This window comes from Rhopalosiphum padi, chromosome 2 (genome assembly GCF_020882245.1).
Source record: "Rhopalosiphum padi isolate XX-2018 chromosome 2, ASM2088224v1, whole genome shotgun sequence".
Taxonomy (NCBI): Eukaryota; Metazoa; Arthropoda; class Insecta; order Hemiptera; family Aphididae; genus Rhopalosiphum; species Rhopalosiphum padi.
This window is the reverse complement of record NC_083598.1, coordinates 23,749,287-23,760,497: the sequence shown is the minus strand read 5'-3', so window position 1 is coordinate 23,760,497 and position 11,211 is coordinate 23,749,287. Positions and strand designations below refer to the sequence as shown.

The window sequence follows — 11,211 nt, the reverse complement described above, 5'->3', positions numbered from 1 at the left end:
AACATAATAAAAAGAGAGGTTTGCGCTTGGAGAGAGAAATATGAAGTAATCATTGTTAAAGCGAGATAAACAAAACACAAGGATTTCATGGAATAAACTAAAAATGTAATTTATTTTTCCAATGAATTTCACAATTTTGAATCAACGAATCATGTATTTTGTGTTTTTATTTATATTATAGTATTATACATCACAAATCACAATTCAATACTGCAAAAATTATATTCTACTATTCTAGTTAGGTATATTCTAATTTAATTAATATTAGTAGGTTGCAGTAGTGAATATTATGTTATACACGAACCTTTAGCTGCTTAGTGAGTTCATTTTTTTTAAATGTATAATTAAAAAACACTAAAATTGAAATTGAGTTTTATACGTAAGAGAAATAGAGAATGGAAGAGTTAATGGAGTTGTTTGATTTTATTCAATTTGCAGAGTAGAGACATCATACAACAACAATATATCTAATCCACTAATCTTTCATGCAAAAGTCATCTATTATTTTTTTTGTAAAAATGTCTGTTTTAAGTAGAGGTTGTAGCCTTTAGATAGAGATATCTAAACTTAAAAAAAAGAACACAATAAACTTTTTCGAGAATTTGAAGATATTAATGACAATAATGATTACAAATAATATAATTCATTTTAAAACCTATAAATATGAATACAAAACACAAAATTAAGTCGTTAAATTTTCTTAAATGCAAAAAGGAAATAACAATTTTCATCGAGCTTAAATAGTTAGTTTTCTTTCTAACGACTGTACGTCTAAACGATTATTACTAAAATTAAATTCTTGTAATTTTTCAATTTTTGAATGATTTTAATTGTAAAAATCTTTCTTAAAATCAAATCAAAATAATTTAATGTTATTTTCTTTTATAAACTATATTGTCCAAAATATCCATTAAAAAGTACTATAAATTTCTTTAAAGTATAGTTTTAGTTTTTGTAATTGTATACAGCAACTAACTGTCATTATTTTAAAAATAAAATAAAAACTGGAGTTTGATTCTGTGAAAAGCCAATTTGAATTACAAACATTTAATAAATCATTGGTGGTAGGTAGTTTGGGTTAAATACATATAAGAAAATAATAAGGAGACCGACAATATAAGCTTATAAAGTTAATACGCTCATGAAATAAAATTGTGTAAGTACTCGTTGTACTCTTTTTCAATATTATTAAATTACTGTAAGTACCTATGAATAAGTTCGTAATTTCGAAATAATATTTACATTTTAAACATTTTAAACCTCAGGCATTAAAAATAGAAGGTATACTGTAAAACTGACAATACTGTATGTACTATGTAATATGTTAAATGTTTTATATTTTTGCAAAATTTGTATAGATGAACAAACGATAGCAGATTGGCAGCAGAGAAATGGTATTGTTCACACCACGGTCTTAGAAGATCTTCTAAGACCGTGGTTCACACAGAGCTTCCTCTGCTGCCGGTTAAATGATAAAAAAAAGTTAAAAACGAAATGTATTTAAAAATAGTTTGTGAATTTTCAGGATTCGAATACCCATTAATCATATAAAATAAATAAATAATTTTGTAACATTATTCATAAAGAAATTTCAAATTTTAATAATAATAGTCTTCGCTTATCGTTATCACATATTAGTTTATCTCTTTTCTACTTCTACCTCGTATAATTTTTTATTGGTTTAAAATGTTTAAATATGTTAAAAGTTTAAAACCTCGGAGATACACTTCTTTTTCATAATATTTTCATTTATGATTTATGAATATGAAAAATAATTTCAAGAATATATTTTAAAATATTAATAAGTAATAACGAATTATACAGAATGTATATTGTTTATTAATAAGTATTTTTCATAGATAAATGTATAATACATTTACAAATTTACAATCCAAGTTAATAACAATCATTTTTTAATTTTTTTATGCAAAACTACTATAATGTCAAACCAAGAATAATTTGTAAACCTTAAGTTTATAGAAACTATTTTTTTCCAAACAAGGCTAAAGCCCATATGTTTTATTGATTTATTTTATGCATTTATCTATATCTAAAATAATATTTTCAAGTTTTAAAATTTAAAATATTTATTTTATATTTGTGAAGACCGATAATTTAAAACAAGCCATGAATTTTAATCGAATAAAATGTTTAATAAAACAGTATCCAATATTATATTATAATACACGTAAGTTGATAATAAATCCTTATATTTATTTTTTTTTAATGAAAATATTATTATTTAACTGATACTAAATAAGTAAAATTCTTTAAGAATGTATTTTCAAAACATGTATAACATTATTTCATCATATATTTCATACGATTTTAATTAATATATATTCATGTTAATGTTTTAAATTTAAGCTTTTTTATATAAAGTTATAAGTAAATGCGTTTTTTACAGGTATAAAAGATGTTGTTTTATATATCTGTTTTTTTTTTAGTATTTTTAAATGACTTACAATAGGTAGTATAAATAGTATAATTATTTATGTACACAGTGTTAATTAAATATTATTGATAAGTTGTTACATTATACTTACACTTTCTCAATCAATTGTTTCTCCTTTGTTTTTAAATCAAGTGCAACTCTTAAATGCAGTATAACCCTATTTTAGTTTGTTTATGCATATGTATAAATAATAAATATAGGTATATACATTTTTAAGACTTTAAATAACAATTTTATTCATGAGTAATATTGCTATTGTTATATAAGTGGTCTTTAAACATAATACATACACATAACAATTAAATTAATTTTTTAAAGATTAATAGATATTTGATACATTGTGCAGGCTAAATATGATATGCTGTATTTGAAATATTATCGAAAATTACTTTGAAGTGAAAAATGTAACTAAACAATATTTTTCATAAGAAATAATCAAAGTAACTTTTTGAACACCTATTAATTTGGCAATCATATTATATTGTTGCTTGTTGTGTAATAAACTCAACAGGGTACATATCGTTGAAGTATTGATTATAATTAATTCAACATCTATTATTTTGTAGTCCAAATTTATTTTTTATCAATAAAAATTATTCAAGTGAAATAAATATTTAGATCTATATTAAACAAAAGTCATTTATTTAGATATGTTCTAAGGAAGTACAAAATTATTTATATTATTACAATTTATGATTTTATTAACTAGATAATATACCTAAATAATACCTAATAAATTAACTATTTAAGTGTTTTCAATAGTTTTACTACTAAGCATGAACAGGTGACTTTTTTAATTAAAAAATTACTATAATAGAGTAAATAATAAACGAGCAGTATTAATATCTACTACCTACTTTATTTTTGGTATAAAAAACAAAAATGTAATAACAGTTAAAATTTATTTTCCATATAGATATTTATCTTTCCACGAGCCTCTTGCTTTATTTATTGGAAGTGTGCCTGATATTTGTTTTTGTTCTTCTTGCATTTCTAATAATTTTCTTTGATTTTCTTTAAAAACTTCAAGTGGGTGATCAAACTGTTTGTAATATGAGAGTACTTCTCGTACATCATTCACTTCACTTGCTGAAACTACATTTAAAAACTCAGCTAATTGAATCAACTGTTGATCACCATCTTCGCCTGTCCATCTGGGTATTACCAAAGCATTTTCCCTTTGTAATTTTACTGAATCTGCATTCCAATCAATCATAATAACTTTGGATAAATCACGGTTAATACGGTCAATGTTTTTTACGTGATGTCCATCAATATAGTCAGTTGCATTCTTAACAAGTCTATACATAATTACATTATTTTTATCCAAACTGTCTAAAATTGGGTAAACATTAAATCCATTCGAAGCTGTGAATACAACTATTTCATAATTTTGAGATACTTGCTCTAGGAAATGATCAACATTTGGCCTCTTTTTAAATCTCCATCCAGTTGTATATGTCCATTCTGGGTGAACAAGCAGGTCTGTCATTTCTATAATTAATGTGTAAGGTGGTTGGATATATGGGTATGGCAAAGGATCAGGCAATAGTTTTTCATAAGAAGGTGCTCTCATCGATTCAAAAAACTCTCTGACGGCCAACCGTCCACGATTAAACAGACGTATTGGATATATATCTTTTTCATCTTCATCTTTTTTATAATAATTGTCATCCATTAAAACATAAAGACCAGTGCCAAGAACCATCATTAAAGATGCACCTATGAAGAAGAACCCTATTTTTAAGTTTTTTATCGCTTTTTCTTTTTCCTTACGTCTTTCATCTTTATTCTCGCCAAATATATCTAATGGATCAAGTGCACGTGTCGTTCCTAATGTTTCAGCAGGTTTTTTTTCAGATTGAGAACTGTACAATTTCTTGTTTAACACCGAAAAAAACGATGGTTGTATGTTTGTTATCAGTTTGAATGTATTTCTCTCGCATTTGCAACACACTGCTGTTTTGTTCAAAATAGTAGTGTTGCACAGTCGAAGTCCTCGGAATAAAAATTGTGCCATATTTATGTTGTTCTATCAAATGTTAATTTGTAGGCATATTATAGAAAAATACTAAATATTATATACATATCACCAAACCTGAAGCTTGACACTGAACATCAAAGTCACCAAATAACCATGATGTAACTAACGTATAATGCAAATAACTAATAAGTAATAATAGTAAAAACAAATAAATTTAAAGTTGACAAACTATGTAGCACTATGTAGTATGAACGAATTAAACTAAATACTAATAAATAACTATATATATTATAATATGGCACTATGGCAGATAGCACGGTAGACAGGCAGAAAAATAATGTTAGATAAGAAAAATGAAAACATACCGGTGGACATAACCTCAATTGACATCAATACGACAGTACATAACTTTATATCAAAACATTCAAAACTGTATAGTTTAAAATCTTAAACCATGACAAAAAATACTAGTTACTAGTATATTTACAGTTTGTCATGTCTTAAACCACAAAAATAAAAAAAAAATTTTATGGTATCAATCATTAACCATTTTTTTTTTTAAATTCAAATAACTAAAGTATTAATTAGGCAATCAAAAGTTTAAAAATTTATAACTTTTGTGTATTAGTTATGACAAAACTGAAACTTTTATAACTCATATTTTAATAATTCATAAAATATTTGACATTTAATTAAGGTACCTATTATTTAACAAAAATTTACTAATTTTTTATAAATATTTTTTCATATTATTGTCAATTATTGATACTAATATTGTATTATTTATTATTTAGGTTGCTGTCGTTTCGGTATGGAATCTTCAACTGAATATACAGAAATAAGTGAAGGCAGAGCCAAAATTCGGGTGCCTAGCTCTAGCAAAGTATTTTATAATCCTGTGCAAGAGTTTAATAGAGATTTAAGGTGAAATTATACCTACATTATTATCGTGTTAAACATTAAAAATAAATATATCATGAATATTAATATATATGCATATAACTCAAATATCGTTGAATTATTCAATTATGTAACCGCGTAAAAAGGTTTAAAATATCTTGACAAATTAACTGATGATTTTTTTTCCAAATTTTTATTGTTTTTCTTAGAAATTATTTTTAGTTGAATATTTAAAAGGTTTTGTATAACTTATAAATAGAATAAATGTTCAAAGTAAAAATAATTTTTTTTTTATTATTATTTAATATAATAAAATTTAATCATGTTAAAGTTTTTAATTAATTTACAAATTCCTCTATTCCCCTTTATTTAAACAATTAAAATTATTTAACTAAAAATGTATGTTTTGCTTGAAAATTATTTATTTATTTTTTATTTATTTCAGTATTGCTGTTCTTTCAGTATTTTCTGAAATCCATCATAACGAAAAACTGAAAACCAGAAAAAGACAAAGATCCCCTGATGAGAATAATACAACACAAGCTGAACCTGTGAAACTAGAAATTGGAACACAAATTGAAGTTGGTTGGATGTATATTGTTAATTTTTATTTATAAATTATATTTAATTGATTAGCATTTAGTAAGTAAACAATTTTTTTTTTATCATTTTAGTCGGGTTTAGAAATATTAGAAGCATTAGCAGCCACTGGTTTACGAGCTATTAGATATGCTCTTGAAGTTCCAGGAGTTAAACAAATATATGCTAATGATATATCAAAAACAGCTGTACAAATAATGAATAAAAATATTGAAGAAAACAATGTTAAAAATTTAGTTACATCTACACTTTATGATGCTGCGTAAGTTTTATTTTTTAAACCATTAATAATTAATTATATTTATATCAAGATAAACAAATAAGTTACTAAATTTAGAAATTAGGGAATAAAATCATATATTTTACATACTCTCGTGCGAACATTTAAATATTATAAAATTAAAAAAACTTCTAAAATTAACCTATTTAACTTTTTATTATGTTTTAAAACTATGTTTTTCATGTCAGTCTTTTTTTTAATAACGTTAGACATAGCAAAAACACGTTTTATGTCAATATTTAAAAAAAAAACTACTTTATTATACAGTGGAACCTCGATAACTCGAATCATGTGGGCAAAAATAAAATATTCGAGTTATCGGAAATTCGACTTGTAGAGGTTTGAATTATCGAGGATCCACTGTATGTGTATTATTAAAACTTATCTAAAACTATGTTAAAAATCCTAAAATATTTGTAAAATCTAAATCAAAACTAACTCATTTTTTAATTGCTTTACAGTTAATAGATAATTGCATCACGTGTGTAATATATATTTATTTTTTGTATAGACATGTTATGAGAAAAAGACAATTTGAATCTGAAACTAAATTTGATGTTGTCGATTTAGATCCTTATGGATGCCCAACAAATTTATTAGATCCAGCTGTATGTAGCCTTGCTGACAATGGATTGTTGTTAGTCACTTGCACTGATATGGCTGTCTTAGCTGGTAATACACCAGAATCGTGTTATGCCAAGTATGGTTCAATATCGTTGAGATCTCCAGCTTGTCATGAAATGGTATATGTCTCATATCTATAGCTATTTAAATGTATTTACTAAGTTTTTATTTATATTTATATTTAGGCATTAAGAATTGTTTTACATACAATTACAAATGTGTGTACTCGATATGGTCGTTATATGGAACCATTATTATCAATAAGTGCTGATTTTTATATAAGGGTATTTGTAGTTATACGTACTAGTCCTTTTATGTGTAAAACAATGTCTAGGTAAATATAGTTCATACAATTGTAGTATTATATAAATTAAATACTAGTATAGTAGTATATTACATAAAATATACAAATTTATTAACAAATTTTTACTTAATAGCAAAATGTCAACAGTGTATAAGTGTAGAGGATGTAATATGACAACTTTATTACCATTGGGTTCTGCTAAATCAGATACAAAAAATATGAAATTTACTCTTTTGTCTGGCCCACCAGTTGACAAAAAATGTGAACATTGTGGATTTCCTCATTTAGTAAGTGGTTATAATTTAAAATTTATAAAAATTATGTTTAATATTAATATTTTATTTTATTATTTTGATTAGGTGGGAGGTCCTATATGGACAGGTCCTTTGTATAACACTGAATTTCTCACTAAATTGTGCAATTACATAAAAACTGAAGAAGCTGAAAAAAAATTTAATACCATTAGGCGAATGAGAGGAATGTTGGGTATGATGCAAGAAGAATTACAGGATATTCCATTGTATTATACAGTACCTTCACTTACCAACACTGTTCATTGTGAAGCAATGCCATTGAGATACTTTTTGTAAGTATAAATCAGTTTATTTTTTTTCTGTTATCTACTTATTTATAAATAATTGTACAAAATACTTTTAAACTCTTACATTAACACTTATTAATGTCTACTATTTTTATCTAGGGCAAAATAGAACAGCAACTTGTTGCTTTTTTTTTATCTTTATTCTCAAACATTTGTTAAGTTGAATGTAAAATATAAATCTCATATTGAAATGTATATTTTAATGAGTGATGGGTTGAACTGTTCGAATCTCGAACCAAACCAAACCTCTGATGTTCAAAATTCGAACTCTGTATAATAAAAATTCAAACTGAGCTATCAAGTATTTTTAGGGTTCTAAAATTGAACTATACCTATAGGCCGTATACCTACATTCATAATTTTGCTATTTTTATTTTTATCATATTTATTGTAGTGAAAAAAATCAATTTTTGGTAAACCCATGGTAATATTCCGATATCTCGGCAATGCTGTTGGTGAAAATATGTTTACAAAAATGTTGAGTTGCGTTTGATTTAAAATGATTCTAAGTTCAATTCGGGTTTGAAAAAATAATTTAAAGTTCAGTTTGATTTAAAAAATCAGGATTTAACCCATCACTAATTTTAATCAAAACTAATATATAATTAATAATTATACATTAAATTATGTTTAAGTCATATTATTTGTTTAATTTTAGTCTAAATAAAGTTCAACATAAAAGAATTATGAAATATTTTTTGGGTGATATAAAAATTAAAAAACATATTATATTAATATATTTAATGTATTTTTTTAAATAATTTTAGTTCTGCATTAGTGGGTGCTGGATACCGTGTATCTTCATCACATTGTGCACAAAATAGTGTTAAAACTGATGCACCTCAATCAGTTATTTGGGATGTCATCAGAACTTGGGTTCAAACACATCCAGTATCTGAAAAACGATTACAAGATTCCGTTGCAGCAAGAACAATTTTGTCTAAACAGTCGATGACTGAAATTATTTTTGATAAAAAATATAATACAGTACCCAAATCATTGCAGGGATTAGTACGTTATCAACAGAATCCTGCACCATACTGGGGACCAGGAACTAAAGGAAATTCAAAGTAAGAATTTAAATATTTATCCTTTTAAATTATTTATTATTATTAGGGTTGAGATTCTTGTTTTAAAAAAATGTAATATGTAGATAAATTAATATGTATTAAATAGTGTAATATTTAGATTTTCTTCTTAATTACAACAAGCTATCTCATTTTTCAATAGTATTTCACTGCACTCATCCGTGTTTCCAATCTTTTAATTATTGGTTCTGGTAGAAGACTAAAATTTGGATACATCTCTTTTAACTTTTTTTGCGACTGAAAGGTTTTAAAAATATATACTTTACTTTAATGGTTAACTTGTCCATTTTATAAAATGTTTATTGTTTATTTCTTATAATTTTACAATTGTGATGAATTGTATTTACAAAACATCAAGACATGTCAAGTATACTTTACTAAAATACTAAAATAGTCACCATAAATTTCAACAAAATATAGTATTTAAGTGTCCTAGATGAATACTCATGAAAATGAATTAATTTAATATTAAATTATTGCTAAAAATAATGAATTATGCATAAAATATAAAAAATGTATCATGACAAAATAATTAAATATATGTAAAATAAAAGTAAGCTCAGAAAAAAAAATTTAACTTTTGTCAAAGTTGATTAATTATATCTTATAAGACATGCATTGCAGTATAAATCCGAGGATCTAATTTTTATAATATATTGTTATTATAAAATAATATTATAGTTGTGTTATTTAATTATTTTGATTTTTGTATAATTTAAAATTATATTTGTTTCAGACAGAAAGTTGTCCTAAGTACTACTGAAGTGGAAGGTGAAACGGATATCAAATGTTCTAAATAGTTTAATTTTGTATGTATCTTGAATATGACATGTTTTGTTATAACAGATTATTTTTACAATATAACCTATAGTTTATAAACATTGTGTTAATTTATGGAATAATTTATATTATTATATATAATTTATATACATTGATAACATTTTAAAATATCTATTACTGGTCATTAGTGATTAGTAAATATTACTAAATAATGAATGTTTGCCATAAGTGAATCAATATTATTAAAGATTACATAGTGGATAAATTACTAATTTTATGAAATCTATTTTGCAGTTAATACAGTTGTTTATTATATTTTTGCTGCGTCATAACTTATAATGTTTACATTATTGAATTATAAATTTATTTATTTTAAGAAAACAATTTAAAATATCAATAATACAATAAAAACAACTGTTTTAAATTTTCTAAGACTAATTTGTCTTTAATATAGATCTCAAGTCATAATCAAGCTATTATTCTTTTCTCAGTACAAAATAATTTTATACATATAATAATCCAGTGCTTTTTAGTTTGTTGTTAATGTTATTTTTTACAATGGAAATTAAAAATCAATTGTACAGGTAAATAGTAAATACTAAATAGGCGCATGTTATTTCTTATTAAATAGGAAAAATATGATCGCAGTTCTCAGGATAGTACCTATTTTTAATTTGTTATTTTATGATCAATACATAATAGCTTTAGTCTCGGTGCACATAATTCAATCTTTAGTCCAATATAAATTAAACAATGATTTGTGAGCATATTAAGTACATTTTTATACTTAAATTAAGTATTAATTCCAATTCTAGTTTTAGGGATTTGTACATTTTTAAAAAACGTTAAGTTTACTATTTTAGTGATTATTTTAGTATTTTTTCTTTATGGCATACTATATACATTATACTATATGATACATAATAAATTGCAAGTATTGGTTGTAAGGTGAATGACAAGGAACTGTTGTGAGTAAAGAAAAATTCATATTATACTTGTCTTAATTTTATTAATTTATATGCTATATTATTTTGAAGTTATTATACCTAGTTTTGAATTAATATTTTACGATATATTATAATGATTTTTAATTTAAATTTATTTTGATGTTTACCTATGCATAAAATAATATTTTAGGTGAGAAAATAATAGGTACCTATTCTAAAATGTATATGCAGGTGACAATATCATATAGGTTATCTAGTGTATAGAGTTACTTACTATAGATAGTACCTAGTATTACAATAATAATAGTACTTAGTCTAATATAAGATAAAATAACTTTGACAAACCATCATTTTTCAGCAAGAGCTCTTCTTGTTTATGCAGTAATTCTCGAATATTGGTTTAATAGTGTCTTTGCTCTCAATTTGATATTAATTTAATAAAAATGGCATGTACAACTATGTAAACATGATTTACATTTATTTATAAAAAAAAACTAAAAGATGTTTATAATATCTAAATATATAGTAAATAAATAATAAAAGTTTAATATATAACTAGTGTTATATATGTTCAAAAGTATTATTGATGAAAATAAATAATTTAGAATAATACATTCAAGTTGTATATTCCATTTTTATATAATTTTA

At 24.0% G+C, this 11,211-nt stretch overlaps 2 protein-coding genes across 3 annotated transcripts; one reads left to right on the top strand and one right to left on the bottom strand.

Moving 5' to 3' along the window:
• The first annotated feature begins 1,999 nt into the window (after positions 1 to 1,999).
• LOC132920592 (tRNA (guanine(26)-N(2))-dimethyltransferase) lies at positions 2,000 to 9,715 on the top strand. 2 transcript variants are annotated; one of them, XM_060983092.1, is made up of 10 exons: positions 2,000 to 2,188; positions 5,234 to 5,363; positions 5,785 to 5,920; positions 6,014 to 6,201; positions 6,731 to 6,962; positions 7,029 to 7,177; positions 7,281 to 7,434; positions 7,507 to 7,733; positions 8,516 to 8,818; positions 9,573 to 9,715. In XM_060983092.1, the coding sequence occupies exons 1-10, from the start codon at positions 2,128 to 2,130 to the stop codon at positions 9,634 to 9,636; spliced, it is 1,644 nt and encodes a 547-aa protein (XP_060839075.1). In that variant the 5' UTR covers positions 2,000 to 2,127; the 3' UTR covers positions 9,637 to 9,715. The 2 variants fall into 2 exon arrangements, with proteins under 2 accessions (XP_060839075.1, XP_060839076.1); XM_060983093.1 differs by lacking the exon at positions 2,000 to 2,188 and adding an exon at positions 4,850 to 5,136.
• On the bottom strand, positions 3,295 to 4,759 carry LOC132920593 (mitochondrial import inner membrane translocase subunit TIM50-C-like). Its single transcript, XM_060983094.1, has one exon. It carries the CDS (start codon positions 4,473 to 4,475, stop codon positions 3,357 to 3,359), a length of 1,119 nt encoding a protein of 372 aa, XP_060839077.1. The 5' UTR covers positions 4,476 to 4,759; the 3' UTR covers positions 3,295 to 3,356.
• Positions 9,716 to 11,211: the final 1,496 nt, after the last annotated feature.

What these genes read in the sequence shown, in the direction of transcription:
- LOC132920592 (XM_060983092.1), top strand. Translation starts at nt 2,128, where the DNA reads ATGAATTTTAATCGAATAAAATGTTTAATAAAACAGTATCCAATATTA. An exon ending in AATATTATATTATAATACAC is followed by an intron (nt 2,189 to 5,233) that starts GTAAGTTGATAA and finishes TTTATTATTTAG; the next exon opens with GTTGCTGTCGTTTCGGTATG. An exon ending in GGAACTAAAGGAAATTCAAA is followed by an intron (nt 8,819 to 9,572) that starts GTAAGAATTTAA and finishes TATTTGTTTCAG; the next exon opens with ACAGAAAGTTGTCCTAAGTA.
- LOC132920593 (XM_060983094.1), bottom strand. Translation starts at nt 4,475, where the DNA reads ATGGCACAATTTTTATTCCGAGGACTTCGACTGTGCAACACTACTATT.